We start from the raw sequence: 19,268 nt of genomic DNA on the forward strand, positions 1-19,268 counted from the left end.
TGCAGCACTTTCAGGGCAGAATGTATTTTCTGTGGGGAAAAAATGTTGTGTGCGCACATAGTGGCACAGAATATCCCTGAGAGTAGAAGTTCATCACAGCACCCAGCCTGCAGAGCCAAGTTAGCACAGAGTGGGGCACATGGGGCTGCTGGGGGTCACACACTGGGGTTCAGGATGGCTTGGGGGGGGGACAGACTGGAGTGCGGGCTTAGGAGCTAATGGGGTGACAGTGTTGAGCCAGAAGCTGAATGGAAGTGTGGGTGCAAGGCCACATGGGGATGGGGGCTGCAGGGACACATGGGGATGGGGGAGGAGGCTACAGAGACCCATTGGAATGGGGGTGCAGGGACAGGAGCAGATGTGCCTAACTGAATGGGAGATGCTTGGGGTCAACCAGGGTCTGCATGGGGGAGGCTCCTCAACTCCCTAACAATCCTGCCTCTCCCCTCCCCAAAAAAGCCTGTTCCATATTTTTCCCACCCACACCCAACAACCCTCCAGGTTCACTCCAGGCTCCTTCCCTCTCCCTCAGATCCTCTGTTACCCCTGACACCCCCAAGCATTTGCACTGCTTCTGATGGGTGCGGGAAATACAATTCTGTATTCTAATTTAAATGAATTACTCAAAGTTCTGTATTAATATGTCTAGCAAGGAATCTATGTGTTAAAAAAAAATTACCAGAATCTTTTTTTGGTCTGTATTGCTACAGACATACTTGCTGACAGATATTTTGAAATAAATTACCAAAATAATTTAAACTGGCACGATTATATTGTGTTGTTTTGGCAAATAAAATATGCAGAATTTTACAGAATTTTAAAATATTGTGCGCAGAATTTTTAATTCTTTAGTGCAGAATTCCCCCAGGAATAACTGAAAGGTTGAAGGCTCAAACTTTGATTCATGTCTGTCTGACAGCTTGCAAATTGAAGGCATTCAGTTTGCATTGAGTATTGTTCCCCACCCCAACTGAGGAACCACTTGAGTTCCTACAGCTGCATGTAACTAGTATTTCAAAACTAGTATAGACCCTTACTAAGCAATATGATGGAACATAAACTGATGATGCAGCTGATGATGCATGCCAACTTGTGAGTGAGAAACATTAAATTTTTTTGCTCTCTGGAAAAAAATTGTAGCAACATACTGGTAATTTATCAATGTTCAGGTAAACCCTGAAAAAATTCTTATATTGCACTATTTCACAAGGGTTAACCACAATTTAGCAAAATAAAAAGTGAAACCAAGATTTTTAAATTTAGAACATATGCAACTGATAAAACATGTGTAATCAAGGGCAAGCCCTCTTAATAGTTACACAATATATCTTGGGAGGATCAAAATGTGCATACATAATAAAATTCCTTTCCAGTCCAGATGGTGTTCTAATATAATATTCACTTAGCTTGAATGGGCCATATGTTTTTGTGGCTTGAGAGACCCAGAGTGAAAAAGAATGTTACTGAGTTTTCTAATATAACTATAAATCCTAATGGAAAAGGCTGTCCTGATTTTACTTATTCATGGGCACCTGTGATGAACTCTTCTGAGTGGGATCTTCTTTTCTTATTCTGCTCAAGGAAAATGATACTTAAAACTAAGACCTAATTTTCTGTATCTAAACATTTATTTGTATTAGACAAGTGACAATACACAGCAAGAAAATGCAGGTTACTTAAAATCTAGCTGTGGCAAGAATTTTATGAGCTATGAGGGCAGTAGATCTACACTTGGAAAATGGTGGAATTTAGATTGGGTTTGTCTAGCATGTGTTAGCTAAGCCCAACCTAAACTCAACCACTTTTCCTAGTCATACCTCATGTGTTCGTTCCACTCCATCTCTGGACCTAGGGATTTGTAAATAAAACCGGTGACTTCAATTTTTACTTTTTTAAGTAAAATGCCTGAATTATAGTATAGTGAAGAATTTAGTTACAATGAATAAAGATTTTAGTTTCACTTTATAGGAGCTATAATTTAAATGGAATTTCCAAAAGAGAGTTTATTCGTCCTATATATTGTTGCTAGAAGTAGGATATTTATGGTTAGGAGCAAGAGAAATGAGCCAACTAGCCGATTGCTCTGTCCCAATGTTTCAGTGTGCAATAAGACACAATTTAAAGTTTTGCAGTTCCATTACTCCCACTTCAGTTGATTTTCTGTGTTATATCTAAGCAATTGCAAATTTTTGAATGTGAAATGTAAAATATTTTGTTTACCTTTTGTGGAAAAGGTCTGAGGCCTTAATTTTGCGTAGGAGGCCAAGTGGTGCTCTGAAGCAAGCATTTTGCTACTGTTTTTTTTTTTTTTAAAGGGGGGGGAGGGCATTGTGGTGGCTGGTAATGAAATAGAGCTAAACCCCACATATTAAATCTTCTCTCCTTTTTCTCTGCTTGTGCACAAACAGCTTTTGTGACAGGTGCCTCTAATTTTCCTTTTCTGTCAGCACAATAAAGAGAGCAACAAGGGATATATGGGGAAGGTGAGGGAGGGGCTGGAAATACTAACTGTTGACTGTGTTACCATAGAATGCAGTTGGAGGCAGGGAGGGAATGGCATCATTCAATCCTTTATGGTACTGCTGTACATGAAGTGTAGCTGGGGATGAGAGGGACTGAGACAGATGGGGCTGATGATGAAGCTGAGAGCTTCCTTCCTTCAGTGAAAGTATACAACAGTGCTGAGAGCTGCACATAACCATTTTGCTTTTTCAGCCCTCTTGGGGCAGAATCAGGAGTTCCCAAGAATTTGAGTGCAGGCACAGCCCCATTGCAGAGCTTCGCCTCAATTTCAGAAGCAGAACCAGAGTCTGGAGAAATCTGAGGTAGAGAGAGAAAGGGAGGGGCTGATCAGCATTTAATTGCAAAGAAGGCACCTTTTAATTGCAAAGAAGGTGTTGGTAGGGCCTGTGACCAAGGAAGAAAGAGGAGCAGGGCTGGTTGTGACCTGGTGAAGGATATAGTATATGACTCAATAAGGGATGGGGAGGTGGGAGCAGAACAAAGGGAGGCTGCATTCCCTTTTTGGGGAAGGAGTAGGGGAGAGATGGTGGGAGTTATCTTAGAAGATTAGGGTTGGAAGAGACCTCAGGAGGTCATCTAGTCCACCCCCCTATTCAAAGCAGGACCAACCCCAACTAAACCATCCCAGCCAGGACTTTGTCAAGCGGGACCTTAAAAACCTCTAAGGATGGAGATTCCACCACCTTCCTAGGTAACCCATTCCAGTACTTCACCATGCTCCTAGTGAAATAGTTTTTCCTAATATCCAACCTAGACCTCCTCACTGCAACTTGAGACCATTGCTCCTTGTTTGGGCATCTGCCAGCACTGAGAACAGCCTAGCTTTATCCTCTTTGGAACCTCCTTCAGGTAGTTGAAGGCTACTATCAAATCCCCCCTCATTCTTCTCTTCTGCAAACTAAATAAGCCCAGTTCCCTCAGCCTCAGTCATGTGACCCAGCCGCCTAATCATTTTCATTGCCCTCTGCTGGACTCTCTCCAATTTTTCCACATCCTTTCTGTAGTGGGGGACCCAAAACTGGATGCAGTACTCTAGATGTGGCCTCACCAGTGAATAGAGGGGAATAATCACTTCCCTCGATCTGCTGGCAATGCTCTTACTAATGCAACCCAATATGCCGTTAGCTTTCTTGGCAACAAGGGCACAGTGCATTGGATTCTTCCATCCGAAGTGCAGGACTCTGCACTTGCCCTTGTTGAACTTCATCAGTGTTTTTTTTTTGGCCCAATCCTCTAAGTTGTATAGGTCACTCTGGACCCTATCCATACCTTCTGGCATATGTACCTCTCCCCCCAGTTTAGTGTCATCCACAAACTTGCTGAGGGTGCAATCCATCCCATCGTCCAGATCATTAATGAAGATGTTGAACAAAACCAGCCCCAGGACCAACCCCTGGGGCACTCTGCTTGATACCGGCTGCCAGCTAGACATCAAGCTGTTGATCACTACCTATTAAGCCTGACGATCTAGTCCGCTTTCTAGCCACATTACAGTTCATTCATCCAATCTATAGTTTTTTAACTTGCTGGCAAGAACACTGTGGGAGACCATATCAAAAGCTTTGCTAAAGTCAAGATATATCACAATATATGATATGATATACCATATATATCATAACAAACAGAGAAGTTATTAGGGAATGGTTAAAAGCCTTATATTATTTAGTTTGTTGATTTTTATTTGGGAGCTCAGATATAGTTTGGTGTGAAGTCAAAAATATTTCTTTCATGGAATGTGAGGGGAGGTATCTGTCAGAACCACCTCTTATTTTGGGCATTAGCTGTGGCTGAGCTAAAGCATCTTAATATAATGGAAGTCATCCATTGAGATCTCTTACTTTGGCAGCAGAGCTCTGTGGATTTGGTGCTGAACTCTTCTCAATTTTGTTTAAAATGAGCGCTCTGAGGGTTTTTTTTACATTTCTGTTTATATAACTTTTCTGAACCTACCTGAATAAAGAGGAGAATGCAGCGAAATAAAGTGAATTGATAAGCTCTCTGGATACGTAATATATGGTTGTATCCATATCTTAGAACATGCAGAATATTAAGTAGTATATTGTTAACACTTGCATAAATCATTTTAAAAAGTTTGAAGTAATGCTTTTAAAATACAAGGCAAGAATTTACAGAGAAACTTGATCTCTGTAAAACTTTCTTTGATTAAGTTAATTGGTGGAAAGCTTTAGAAGTCCTTGTCATATTGTAAACATCTTGTACTAACATGAGAATGAGACGGTTGCTAGAAAAAAAAATGAAATTGTCAGTCTGGTTTCATTGTCAGAGGTGGGAGAAATAAAGTAAATCAAAGTGGAAAAGCACACTTAGCTTTTTAATTTTGTTCAGTTTTAATATTCTAATTTAAGGTGGGTTAGGAAATGAAAGCATACAGAATATTTTGCCACAAAATATTGAGACCCTATAAAAGATTATGGTAACATAAATAACATTACATTGCTAAATTGTACTGTGTATGTATGATTTTAAAAAAGTCATTGCTGAATTAAATATGCGTCATGTTAAAATGTTTGGTAATAAACTAATAGTCAAGCCTGGAATTTTTAGTGCCCTACAGTAGTGAGGTTAAATTCCAATTTAGAAGTAGGGATGCTGTGAAACCCACCATAAAACTTTTTCAGTTCTACTTTTTAATATGATTTTGCTCTTTTATAATTTGTGCTATTTTACCTTTGGGATAACTTCAGGACAGTACATTTAAAAAGTAAATAGTGTGCTCATATTAGATTTCTTGCTCCCTTTAGGTCTTCTCAGCTGCTACTGCCAGCTGTCTAGTGGCTCATTACCACTTCATGTAATGCTGCCTCTTCATGCTCCAGGATAAGTGTCCAAGAGTCAAAATCTTTAAAATATAGGTACTGGCTATTTCAAGAAATATTTTTAGGGCAGTGGTCCTCCAACTCTTTCATTTTGCAGACCATTTTGATGTAGAGCGAGAGAGAGCATGCATATGCCTCTTGTATACCACCTTATCTCCCAATCCATTCCTTTCTCACAGCATTTTCTTTGTTTTATGGACAACAGACTGTGTACATTACGAGCATTCCATACTCTGGAACTTTGGGATTATTGGCTGAAAGTTTATTTTATTTTTCCATGTGTTGCTATTTGTTTTGAAAATATTAACCTAACACAAGCCTTTCTTGTTTGCTTTGTAGGTTTTAACAACCATTCGCTCAGGACACAGGGCAAATATTTTTAGTGCAAAATTCTTACCATGCACCAATGACAAGCAGATTGTGTCCTGTTCTGGAGATGGAGTAATTTTTTATACTAATGTTGAGCAAGATGCTGAGACCAACAGACAATGCCAATTTACGTGCCACTATGGAACTACCTATGAGGTATTGTATATCATCTCTGTATAAAAGCACAAGATTTATTTAAGACAGGAAAAATAGGTGTCGGTGTTGATATTAGCTAGGATTTCAGTCTGACAGTGACAACTCATTTCTATGCTTCACAGTCATTTAAACTAGTTTTCCTTTGATTTGTAACTTTTAGGGGTCATTTCATATGTAATTTCCTTTAGTAGAGAAATAAATTGTCCAAATAAAGGAGACTCTAAAGTCAAGTATTGTTAAGGCCACTTTCCCTGCAAAATATATAAGCAGATAGCAACAGATACATAATAGCGCCTGTTTATCTACGTGATAGGGGGACAGGTAGTTTGTATATCATTTTTTATTAAAGGAAGAAAAACAAGGCCTTTACTGTACTAAGGTAAATATAAATATAAAATCTTACAGAGAATTTCCTAGCTTTCAGCACATTTTCACCTTTAAGTTACAGATACATCTTTATAATCTTAAGGACTTTTTTTGGTGGAAATAATACATTACAATCATCCATTAATCCTCAAAACCCCTATGTTAGTAATATCCCCATTTATTTTACAGATGGGCAAAGCAACACAAAGTGTGTTTAAGTGACTTGGCAAAGCTGTAGTAAAAATCAGAAGTTCCTGACTCCAGTTTCATGCTAAATTCACTAGACAATTTTGCCTCGTTTGCCTTACTGACTTACCCATACTAAATTTTACAAAAGATAAAGATAAACTGTCACCACTTTCTTGGAGTTGTCAACATTCCATCTTAGTTTTCCAGTATTTTTCAAATGCTACTTTCATAATTATCTAGCTCAGACCTTCCAGTCTTAGTTAGTTCTTGATAGGTCCTTTGGTTTTTATACAGAGTGGACAAAAGATATTAGAAGAATCAAATATACTAGTATCAAACAAAGCAAAGGAATGGTGATTCATGTCAAAATGGAACATGTCTAAAGAGCTGTCTGAATTAATTCCTCGTTATGTGGTAGAAGTTTCTTTAACAATATATGTCTGTGTGCAGTTAAAGGACCTGTCAGAAATGTTTAACTGAAGAATGTAGTCTTCTCAGGAGATGTGCAGGGCAACCCTATGGAGCTCATTTTGTATTTGTAGACTGGATGCAGCTTGAGTTCAATAGTCTTAGGGCAGGTCTACACTTAAAACAGCTGCACTGTTGTAGCACTTCAGTGAAGATGCTACTGTGCCAATGGGAGGGTTTCTCCTGTCAGCATAGTTAATCCACCTCTGTGAGTGGTGGTAGATTAAATCGATGGCAGAAGCCCTCCTGTCAACATAGCGCTGTCTACACCAGGGATGGATTTTTCATATCCCTGAATGATGTAGTTATACCAGTGTAAGTTTCTATAGTGTAGAACTGTACTCAGAATTGCTTGTCACTTTTGCCAAAGATCATCTTAGGTTCCTCCCTCACACCAGTTATTTCTTTTTTGAGATGCGTTTAATTTGTGTGTTCTCGTTTATTTTGATCAGGAAGCTATTGCTTCCTTAGTGGCATTCTCCTCCTTATCATGGGAGCTAAGATCACTTCATATTTTTAAACAGCTTCATGTCTGAACATGATTTGCTATCTGATGTTGCTCTTATTTATCCAGCCCTTAACTAGACTGTATGAGTTGATCTTACCCTCATTGCATCCCAAAAATATGGAAGAGAATGGTGTAGCCTGGCACTCCACCCATGGTTTCAGAAGAGTCTCTGAGGATTGAGATATGAGTTACTAAGGGCCAAGGCTACTCAACACGATCTAGATTTTAATACCGACTGTGTTCTCATGGTAAGGAGGTAAGAGTTCAGTCAGCGGTGACAGTGGTATTTACCTATAGTGTTAACTACCAAGCCTTGCTGGATAAATATGAATTTGATATATTGAACAAGTTGAGTTATTTTCCTTTTATAAAAGAGAACAAAGTAGTTGAAGATTATTCCAGAAGAAAGTGAACAGCCAAGCATTAGGCTAGGAAAACTGGAGCAGCAGAATCTTGAATATAGACTAAGAAACATATGCATATATGTAGTGCAAATGCAGTTTCCAGCACCCAGTTCAGCTGAAGATCAGAGTAACCGTGTGATACAGGGCGGTGCCAGAGGAAAACAATAAAGGATAAGTTAATGAATGTGGTGAGGAATGGAACCCCATTTTTGCATCTCCTGGGAACTTGTTCTAGCCTAACAAGTCATCTTGCGTCAACTAGCATAATACCTTCAACTTCAAGAAATAGCTTTCTCAATAGAGCTTAAAACTTGATGTCTCAAGTTCCGTTCTTCCATTCTTCTTTGTTTTTAGTCTTACGTGATTCCTGAGCCTGTGACTAGACTTCATCAGTCTATTGTCCATTCATAGGTATTTCTTTAGAGAGTAGATTCATGACATTCCTTCTTCAGTTTTACTGAGCATGGTGCTCACAACATTTTGGTTAAAGTATACATCGTATACAAAACTTCTGTTTTGTAAATTCCACTATGACTCATTAGTTGTTCATCTGTACCAGGCAGAGTTATTCTCCACACACGGAATGATGCAACCTTGAACTCTGACCATGTACAGGTGTTAGAAATGGGTATCTGGTAAATGTTAGGAATATTGAAGTGGTGGCATTGAAGTAGATGATTAGGGGCATGGCTGTTTGACTTGTGTTAAGTAAATGCTAATGGAGGGAAATCCTTTTTGTTTTTGTTTAAATAGAAATAGCGTGTAGTGTTTATCATTTTGAGAAATTATTGATTTGTAATGTTTTTAATTAAAGTTATGGGAAGATGTTTCTAAAATCGCCTATAGTTTGTTGAAAATCTCAACCACAGTGTATTTTTAGTAGTTGATTTTGTTCAGAGTTAAGTTAGCCTATTTTGCTAGAAGTGAAGGAGATTGTATCCACAAGTACAACACACAAGCTGCAGATGACGTAACAGAAAAGGTGAAGGTGAAATCATAGTTACTGGTTTTCAGGGTAGGTTGAGGATTTAAAGAGTGATTCTCTGACTTTTCTGTGGTTCTGTCGGTGGTACATGCACTTCAGCAGCTTCTACTATTTTCAAAACAGTTCTTTGATAGAATATTTGTAAAATACTTTAGGATAGAAAGGTACTTTATAAATGTATAACTTATTTAAATATTATTACTCTACCTAAAACCTATCTTGTTGTACTTGAATAATGAAGCAGATACAAAGTTGTGTAGCACAGTGAGCACTGATCTTAGATCCCTGAAACTTCAAAGCTCAGCAGAGCAAGTCAGAGGTAGTATTGGGGAGAAAAGAATTGACTTGCAGATACACTTGGAATTAATTTGTCAGTTTTAGATGCTTCATCTCATTTAAAAGTATTTTTTGACCATGGGGGAAAATGTGTTTAAGAAGTCTGAGTTCAGTTTTCAACTGTATTTAATTGCCTCATTATATAAAAATAGAACTTTGTCTCACTATATTCTCTAAATAACAAAAGCTAATATTATCTGCCCCTCAGGTACTAATTCTGAATTAAAGAATGGGATAGATTTTAGACTGGCTTCATCACTTGGAGCTTGTGGCAATTACAGACCATGACTGACACACCTCACAATAAGGAAGCTTGTGGAAATTCATGAGCACTGTCATTGTTTTATGAGAGACAAGTTGTGGGAGAAGAGGAATGGAGTATATTTTTAAGAGCCAGACACACACACACACACACACAATGGGCCTCTGGAGACTGGAGTATTTGCAGTTTATACCTGGCAGTTCAAAAACTATGAATAGTCACTACCAAATACCAGACTTTGCCGCTATTCACATTATTTCTATTTCAGAAAGAGAGTATACTTCTAAGGATAATTCTTGCCTTCATATTTCCAGTGTATCAAGATTTTTTTGTACAGCTAAATTTTTTAGATTGATAATTTAATGATAGCTAGTTATATACGATATCGTGTTAAGGGTCAATATTTATGAAGTCAGCTCAGATTACAGCTACTGATATTTTTCATTTTTTTAATAAAAAGAAAAGAAACCCCTTGCTCCTTACAAATTACAGCATATTTAATAGTGAATTATAAAATACTGTATTGTTACCAATATAATCAAAACTAAACTACAGCAGTTGAAATAAATGAATGTGGTACATTTGTGCTTCATTATTACTTTTGCCTGGTGTTCATCTACGGCCTGAAGTTGATGGAAAAACTCCCATTGACTTTAATGAAAGTAGGATCAGCCTGTTACTTACTTACTAATTCAGTAATTCGCTCTGTCTGCTCTTGTCAGTAGCGTGAAAGAGTGAGGTTCTGCTGCACTTAACTTGTGATGGTCTGGTAGCTGTTTTTCAGACACTGAGCTCCTAAAGGGAAGGGTACTGTTGAACAACCAAAAATGTGGACAGCCTAATGACTGGAATAGTAATTCTAGGATTTCCAAACTTTAAATAAATTTCATTACTTCATTCTGTGTAAATTAGTGGCTTGAGTTGTACATATTTAAATGAAAGATGTTTACATTTTCCATAAGATACCTGTAAAATTCTCTTTTGTATATAAAGAAATAAAGTGTGTGATCATATCACAGTTCACATGCCTTCATCCACCTGAGGTGTTCTGCTCTGTAATATTTGGCACTTCTTGTTCTCTATAATTTATGGAATGATTTGTTAAATGAATCTGGACCAATGATTAGTTTTCTGAGAACACCCTTATTTGGAATATCACTACATCTTTGTAGGAATTGATAGCTTTCCTGAGATCAGGAATATGGTGTAATAAAACAATTCAGTGAAAGTGAAGAAAATATTGATTGATGCATTGAAGGATAGGGCGCAATAATAGACTTCAGTTCATTACTGTATCTTGCATGGAAGAAGCAACTTGATTGGGGGAACAGTGTTGGTAAGTATTTTCCTGTGGTTTGTATGGGGTTGGATTTTAAGACTACAGTGTAGTTAGATTGTTAAAATATTCTCTTGTTGCATAATAGAAAACAAAATGAACCTGTCTTTTATTCTCACTTTAGATGCTAATTATTTATCTAATAACTGAAAATATCAAGTTTGCGCGTCATTTATGCAATAGACAATGGAAGTGTTTGTGGGATTTAATTGCTTATTTCAGCTGCTGGAGCACTATCTGTAAGGTTGTTTTAAAGACTAATACAAACTATTTTAAATTTTCAACTATCTTTCACTTTTGATTTTTTTCATAGAAATCTTGAGCGCAATTAAAAATTACCCTGTGATTATTGCTCACTAATATTAAAGGCTTTATTCCCAAAATTATATTCTTTCTTGAACTATTAATGGTACTGACTTTTTTTCATTTCAGATTATGACAGTACCAAATGATCCCTATACTTTCCTCTCTTGCGGTGAGGACGGAACTGTAAGGTGGTTTGATACTCGAATCAAAACAAGTTGCACAAAAGAAGATTGTAAAGATGTAAGAACCAAAATTTCCAATAAGATGACAGAAATATAGGGCTATAGTATTAATATTAGAATCTGAACCCTAATAAGGTTTCTGAGGGCCCCGATGAGCTGACTGAGGCATGTTGTAGAGATTATCCTGGAGCCAGAAAAGAGTGCTGTTTGGACTCTGTACATCTGAGGTACATTTATGAACCTCTGGTTTGGTTTACTTCAAACTTGGTAGAAAAATTCTACCTTGGCCTCAAACCTAACCTTCCAATCCTGAGGCTGTGATGGCTTTTTTTGTGCATTTTTGAGGTGGTGGTGTAAATTAAGCTTATAATGGAAGCTCAGCTGCAACTTTAAACTGTCGAGCAGCCTCTGTAAAATAGTGGTGTAATAAACATATTAGATCAGATTAATCACTGATGCATCTCCCTGGATGGTATTAATTTCATCCATAGTGTTTGGATTCCAGAAAACGTTTGGTACTGATCCAGATAAAAAGTGACCCCCAAAATGTGTGTTATACATATTGCCCCTTGGTCCCAGTCTCTTCTGTTCTGTTTTCTGCATTGTGTTCCATTTTAGGGTTTGGTTATTTTTGGTCCCCAGTCTTGTTACATTACTCTTACTACATGACATTCCTCTATTCAATTATCTGCCCATAAACCAAATCTATTCTAATCCTTTTGAATTAGTTTAGACACTTTCTGCCTATTTGCAATTCTTTCTATCCACATCCTGATTTCTTTGTTTAAGAAAATCCAAGCAGTTGTTAGCCCTCTCTACCCTTAACTCTTAGCTTTTTTTAGGTTGATATAATGCTGTTTTTCATTCTCTGATTTCTTTTGTCCATTGCAGTAACTCTTCCCTGTAACACATTTACCACCTATCTGTATAGGGCCAGATTTGGCTCTTTCGTACAAACATGATTGCAGTACCTTGACTAGTGGGGCTGCATCTTTTTTTTCCAGTAGTATTTTACTTCAGATGCTTAGGAGCTATTTTGTAAGTGCAGTATCTTTGTTTTATTCCAGGATATTTTAATAAACTGCCGACGTGCTGCCACCTCTGTAGCTATCTGTCCTCCAATACCATACTATCTTGCTGTGGGCTGTTCTGATAGCTCAGTAAGAATATATGACCGGCGAATGCTTGGCACAAGAGCAACAGGTGAGAAGTAAACATTAAGTAAATTTTTCTAGCAGCAGACAGTTCTGGTTTGTCTGGTTTATGACTTAAGCTTAGTTTTATGTAAGATCTAGGCTTTTAAAAAATATTGTATATTGGATATTACTAAAAAGTACAGTAAAGCCTGCAGGGAAATATTTTGAAAGATTATTTGATTATTTGTAAATAAACAGTGAATGCTATTATTAAGGTGGCCAAAACTTCCTGCAGGTTAAATGCAGCACATGGATTTCTATAATGTATCTTAGGGCTCTCTTGGAACATGCAGCACACAGAGACTAGTGGTTCCAGTATGCAATGCTCTGTCTTTATTCAAGTAATTGTTTACAAAAATAAACCACACTGGAGCACTGTATGATTGCACCTCTAGGTTGTGCATGCCACATTTCTCTAGTAAAAATGAGGGCACGAACTGTCTCAGTGACATGTACATTTACTGCATCCATGTCAGCCCTATGTTTGTGTGCTTTTGCTTCATTAGAAAATAGTTTCTTGCAGAAAGGGATCTTGTGAATTTTACAGATTCTCATAGAAAACATTTAACTTCTCAGTAGTTGTCACTGTTCCTGACATACTAGTAGCCTTCAATATTTGCCTAAAGTTATTACCAAGTTTCTAAATTTAGATAATGTGTTGTGAGATCATTCACGCTAAACAGTGGGGGTTGTTGTCTGGCTTGTTGGAAAAGGTGTGTGCCCCTTTACAGGGCTGGAGAGCCAGGGAGTAACTTTCTGCTGTAGCTGCAGAGGAGGTCAGCGTGGGGATGCTGATCCATCCCCCCCCAGATGACTGAAGAGAGGGAGGACTATATTGGTCCCTGCTGGTGCAGGAAAAGCCCTTTTTTATCTGGACCAGGTGGAGCAGCACCCATTCTTTCACCCATGGAAGTGGTGAAACACTGGGGTTTGTCAAGATCCACTGTGAGCATTGCACTAGTCACTCCTTTCTCAAGGGGCTGGGAAGGAAATTTTCCTTCACCGCCAGATTGGCGAACACGAAGTGGGTTTTTGTTTTTTTGTTTTTTTTCCTTCTGCACAGCGGGTTTGAGGGGCTTAGCTGGGATAAATATGAACTGGGAGTTACTCTGTGATGTCACAGCTCATTATATAAATGTGTGGCAGATGTCAGGTACTCCATAGAAGAGGCATACAGTGATTGGATAAAATGGATCGATAAAGGATTTAGAGGTGGTATTCTTTAAAGGAGTGGAAATGGGGTTTGGGGCTCCTATGACTGGTATGGCAGGGAGCCTATCTCTTCCCTTCCCCCCCCCCGACAGTCACCCCTAGAGCCTCATTTGAGTGTGTGGGGGATGGTGAGAACTCAGTAGTGGGTTGGTTGGGGACCAGGATCAATAAGGGGGAGGGCTGACAGAAGCCACCTGGGTGTGTATTGAAATGATCATGGAATTACCTGAACTGTACACTTCTATCTGCCGGGTACTCCCAGACATTTAAGCATAAAGTTGTGGTCTAGTTAAACCACATCCAGTGTCTCCTATCCTTCCAGCACATCCGGACAATGACTGGAGTATTTAATACACTGTTTAATTATGAAACTGTTTTACCTTAGGGATGTGATCAACTCTTGAAACAGAGATTTCAAATGTAACTATTATGGGAATTAAGCTGGCCTTTGGTTTGTGGAGCTCTATGAGAAGTAAGATATGCAGGGTCTTACTTTGTCAATTTAGAAGGAGCAAACTACTGTCTTATTAATCGCACTGTGGCTGGTTGTTTCAGAGTTTGCATGCAAGCCCAAAGGTATCAAATGCCTAAGACAACCAGCATGACAAGCCATTGTATGTTTGCATTGAAGTCTCTACCACTTCCTCCCCTACCCTCCACAGATAGTCTGACTGGGTATTTCTTTTGCTGTGAAAATTCAATGAGGGACATGTGTGGGGGGTCTCATTGTGAAAGCTTGAATCTAGTCCTTACCCAGTAAGGTGACCAGATGTCCCAATTTTATAGGGACAGTCCAGATATTTGGGTGTTTTTCTTATATAGGCTCTTATTACACCCAACCCTGTCCTGATTTTTTCCAACTTGCTGTCTGGTCACCCTATTACCCAGATAAATCAAGTAGTCTTTGCTTTCCTCTAACAGACAGTGAAGGGGGTGTGCCAATGTACATGCACATATGTGTAATATAGCTTGATTGTGTAGCAATATCTTAAGGTGACCAGACAGCAAATGTGAAAAATCGGGACAGGGGTGGAGGGGTAATAGGAGCCTATATAAGAAAAATACCCCAGAATTGGGACTGTTCCTATAAAATTGGGACATCTGGTCACCCTACAATATCTATAGTCAAATCTGGCACAGTGTTTCCATTCTAAGACCCTATTGTCAGTTGCTCAGAACTTTCTGAAAGCTTGAGTTATTGGGATGAAACTTCCTAGTTCTGGTCTTTGCCCAAAGCGATTTTTTAGTTTTAAAGATTAGAATAATGAGGAAAATTTGTTCAGATGCTTTGGTAGAAGTAGGAAAAATACTTTTTTCTCACTGTAAAAATAAAAATAAAAGTTATAACCTTTTCATGAATGGCTGTATGGTCAAAACAGTGGGACGTAGAAAACTTAGACTTTGACAGGGAAATAACCTTTAGGGCAGGGACTTTTAATCTCTCAAACACCATGCAAAGTAACAGTAATATATACATGATTAGTTTATTTTTTTCTAGTACTTTTGGGTGGGAGTGCAGTCATCCCAAATGCATGTCAGTAAAACTTTTATACTACACAATATCATCAAACTGTTAAATACTACATTTCATAGAAGCTTATTTTAAAAATACTTTAATTTCATCTTTTATTGCTACTTTTTTTCATAGTTCTCTATCTTCAAAGCATTGTTGCATTTGTGTTGAATTCAGCTGTATAGACCTGTAAAGGGGAGAGGGAAAATGATAAAAAAAAATTACACTTGTATAATTGTTCTGTGCAGAATATAGTGATTTTAAGAGCTGGCACACCAGTACTGGCAGCAAATGCTATGTATCATTTAAAAGCAGACTCCTAGCTCATCTGCTATGGTATAAAGAATCCATTATTATCCCTGATGCATTGAGATAGTACACACTGAACTTGTCATTATTCTAGCACTGAATATTCTCAATTGCAGGCCATTTTAGTTTTGGAGAGAAATCCATACATGTCAAAAAAAAGAGATCTGTAAATGATTTGTAAAAGAGATTATTTTCAATCTGTTCAGAGGTTTGGAAGGTTATAAATATTTCCAGTGGAGATTCATTAGTGGGTAAAGCACAGGTGAGTTGGTCAAAGGAGAAATGCAATTTATGTTTTGAAATTTCAAAGGAACATCATCACCACATATGCCACATGTCTTTAGATAAGTATGTGTACATAGCAATATGACCTTAAATGTTGAAGGGAATATCTTTTAGATCCCTTCTCTAATTGGTTATGGTAATTTGAATTATTGTTTTTTGTACTGTAAATATTTTTAGTATTGATAACATTCTGTTTCCAATAAGTGTTACAGATACAGTGGCAAGTGATATGCTATATAACACATTAATCTTGTGTGTACACTGAGAGAGAGGTTAAAGTACCAAAATAAAATATTTACAAGATCTGACTTGTTGCTTTTGTGCCATATTTAGTATTTCTCTAGCTATAATTCATACTATTTTGGCTGTTTTGTTAACCATATATTTGCAAACTGAAAATGTGTTATAGTTTGCACGTTTTTTTTGTTTTTTATTGTTTTAGGTAATTATGCTGGTCGGGGCACTACAGGAATGGTTGCACGTTTTGTTCCTCCACATCTTAATAACAAATCCTGCAGGGTAACATCTCTGTGCTACAGTGAAGATGGGCAGGAGGTCCTTGTTAGCTATTCTTCAGATTACATATACTTGTTTGACCCTAAGGATGACACAGCCCGAGAACTTAAAGTTCCTTCTGCAGAAGAGAGAAGAGAAGAGGTGAGTGAGTGATTAATATGATCTGTTGTCATCTATTTGGGCAGTTTTTCCTTGGTATAATTATTGACACCAATGGTATTGCCCTAAAGATGAATTTGACAATATTGCTGAAAGAATAGTTGTGTGATATGACCCTGAATGTACAAGGCACTGTGCCATCACACATTGTGCAGACAGAAAACCATCACTGTCAGAGCTCTTCCTGTAATACTTAACCTTTATAAACCAGAAGAAATTTACAAAACCTGAAGAAATTCTCTCTTGGGCATAAGAAAATTCTGCCCAAAGATACTTTAGGAAAAAAAAAATCAGAAGTCTATAAAAACAGGGGCTCTTAAAGAAAGTATCTTAGTAGCCTTGTTTTTGTACTCAGCAATGCTGTAATAGAAGAGAATGATTTTACAAAAACTGTAAAATACAGCAGAACTTGTTTTTATAGGGTCTAATCCTGTGAAATAGAGTAGAGCCTGAATTGAAAAGGTTTTGCTTGGCCACAGGTAAACTGAAGCTTGTGAATTGGCTCATATGGGGGAAAAAGCAGCTTGCCTTTCCCCTTCAGCACTGAGCTTAGGTCACTGATATTTGCTGTGTGTAGGTCCACTAGTCACACCTCCATTTATGTGACAGTACTAACATCCTCCATCCCCAACTTGTTTCCCTGCAGTTGACCCTTTGTGGCTAACATGCTGATGGCAAATGGGGCAAAGTTATCCTAAATGGATTCTTCGCTGCCTGCCTACTAGCACATTGAAATTCCTTATTTCCTGCTGGTTTTGAGCCTTATGTGAGCACACAGCGGTTTTCTAGTTTGGACTCATAGAGTGAATGCTATTTACCATAAAGTGGAATGGAAGATTTAAATTGTTTAAATGAATTAATGGCAAAATGCAGTTCTGGAAGCAGTGACCCTCTGCTTGTTGCCATATGCTGGAATTTTGGATATTTTTACATACAGCACTGGCAAAGTCTACTCTGCTGGAGTTGCAGGATACGCTCGAACAGTTTACTTATATGAAATTCTGTTCGAGATATAGAAGCAGCAATGTGTGATAACAGCATATTTCCCTGAAGACAGAAATAGCAACAAGAAGGATCAACAGACCTGTCAGGAACTCATTGATACGTATTTTAAAATAGTATGTCTCAGTAACAAAAATGAGTTTGTTTTGTTTAACTGTGTGCCATACATGTGAAACAGAAAAGAGAAAAATTAAATTTTTTTTCTAATTTATAATCTTTGAATACCTTTTAATCTAGAAGTATTTTTAAATATATAATTTTTATAAGTTGAATGTTATGTTCTATAGGTTACGAAAACTTTCAACATTTTAATTCAAGATGAATTTCTGTCTACAAAATTCCACTAAAACCGTATAATACTCATTTGTGCAAGCTCCTTTATACTGCAGAGGTTTATTAATTATCAATGGCCTTTTTTGTCCAAGTCTTTACGAAAGCTTTAGTCAACATATTTTAAGGTTACTAAAGGGTATACACACTACTTGCTCATAAGTGCTGTACTGTGCAAAAGATTTTTCATAAATTATTGCACATAAATCTACATTAAGTATTTAGTGATATTTATGAAAAATGTTTGTTGTGAAATTTATGCAGGGCCTGTTAGTAAATTTAGTTTATATTGATGAAGTTATTTAAGATTTTTTTTGAAAGCCATTATTTAAGAGCTTGTCAGACAGTTATAAAACCGAATTAGAACGATTCATCTAGTGTTTCTTAAATTTTTGTGTAAACTTTTACCTAGCGGAAGGTGCCAGATCATAAGTCCTGGAGACTGATGTTCTGAATTTATTCACAGCATAGTCGAGTGTGAGTGTAAGATTCCCCATGCTTCCCTGCCAGTGTACCTTTACCCGAAAGGACCACCTCAAGGAGCGAAGAGGGGAGTTGACATTTCCTTGCCCTTTTAATTCTTGGTGGCTTTGAGACTGCCAACTAGAGTGTCAAACAGTCCCAATCATAGTGATGTCTTTTTTTTATGTGGGACTAGACTGAGACCACCAACTCATTTCACATAGACTGCCAAATAGCAGTTATATGGCATTTTTCAGTCACTGCTAACCTTAGCTGGATTTGAACAGGTGTGACTGAGATAGGTGAAAATAACAGCAGTTTATCTAAAGCTGTTGCTTTGCCTTCTGTGCAGTTGAGCACTTGCCTTGGTGATGTAAATGAAAAGAGATGGAGTTCCCCTCCTCCTCTAGCCTTTCCTGGTCATTAGGTTGCCACTGATCAGAATGTTCCTTTTCCTGCTTCTCCCTTTCATTACTACTTATGGGTTCCATGGCAGCATTCTCATCTGTTTCCACATGAATGTATCAGAAGAATCTTTTTGTTTGTCAGCAGCAGCACCATTTTCTCTGATCATATACACCTCAGGCATTGCTTCATTGTGTAGAACGTGTATTAAGGGAGTATTACCTAACCAAGGGTGATTGAGAGGGAAGGGAGTTGCAGGACAGAAGAGAACGTAAACAAAGTTTGGGCAGGATTCTATTTCCTCCCTCAACATCCCCGGTGACTCTCCCATTCCCTATGCATGCTACAAAGTATGTATCTTCACTGCAAAGTTACTTGAGTGATCAGGACCTGGGTTAGCCTAATGCCAGGTGAGCAGCCATGCTATAAACCAAACTCAAGTTACAGTGTCTTCATTTCAGAGTAGCAGCCGTGTTAGTCTGTATCTGTAAAAAGAAAAGGAGTACTTGTGGCACCTTAGAGACTAACACATTTATTAGAGCATAAGCTTTTGTGAGCTACAGCTCACTTCATCAGATGCATACTGAATTCACCTATGTGAGGTGCGAGGCCTTCTTGGAGCATATACCATGTTCTTTGTGCTGCAGTAAGC

General features: G+C 38.0%; 1 protein-coding gene across 4 annotated transcripts in view; it reads left to right on the forward strand.

Moving 5' to 3' along the window:
• Positions 1 to 19,268, forward strand: part of DCAF6 (DDB1 and CUL4 associated factor 6) — a 165,158-nt gene that overhangs the window by 46,685 nt on the left and 99,205 nt on the right. For all 4 annotated transcript variants that reach the window (XM_077820404.1, XM_077820412.1, XM_077820420.1 and 1 more), the window contains 4 exons: positions 5,700 to 5,885; positions 11,172 to 11,285; positions 12,295 to 12,430; positions 16,185 to 16,399. In XM_077820404.1, coding sequence (XP_077676530.1) covers positions 5,700 to 5,885; positions 11,172 to 11,285; positions 12,295 to 12,430; positions 16,185 to 16,399 — 651 coding nt within the window. The remainder of the gene's footprint in view (positions 1 to 5,699; positions 5,886 to 11,171; positions 11,286 to 12,294; positions 12,431 to 16,184; positions 16,400 to 19,268) is intronic.

Source organism: Eretmochelys imbricata, chromosome 1 (genome assembly GCF_965152235.1).
Source record: "Eretmochelys imbricata isolate rEreImb1 chromosome 1, rEreImb1.hap1, whole genome shotgun sequence".
NCBI classification, from domain to species: Eukaryota; Metazoa; Chordata; order Testudines; family Cheloniidae; genus Eretmochelys; species Eretmochelys imbricata.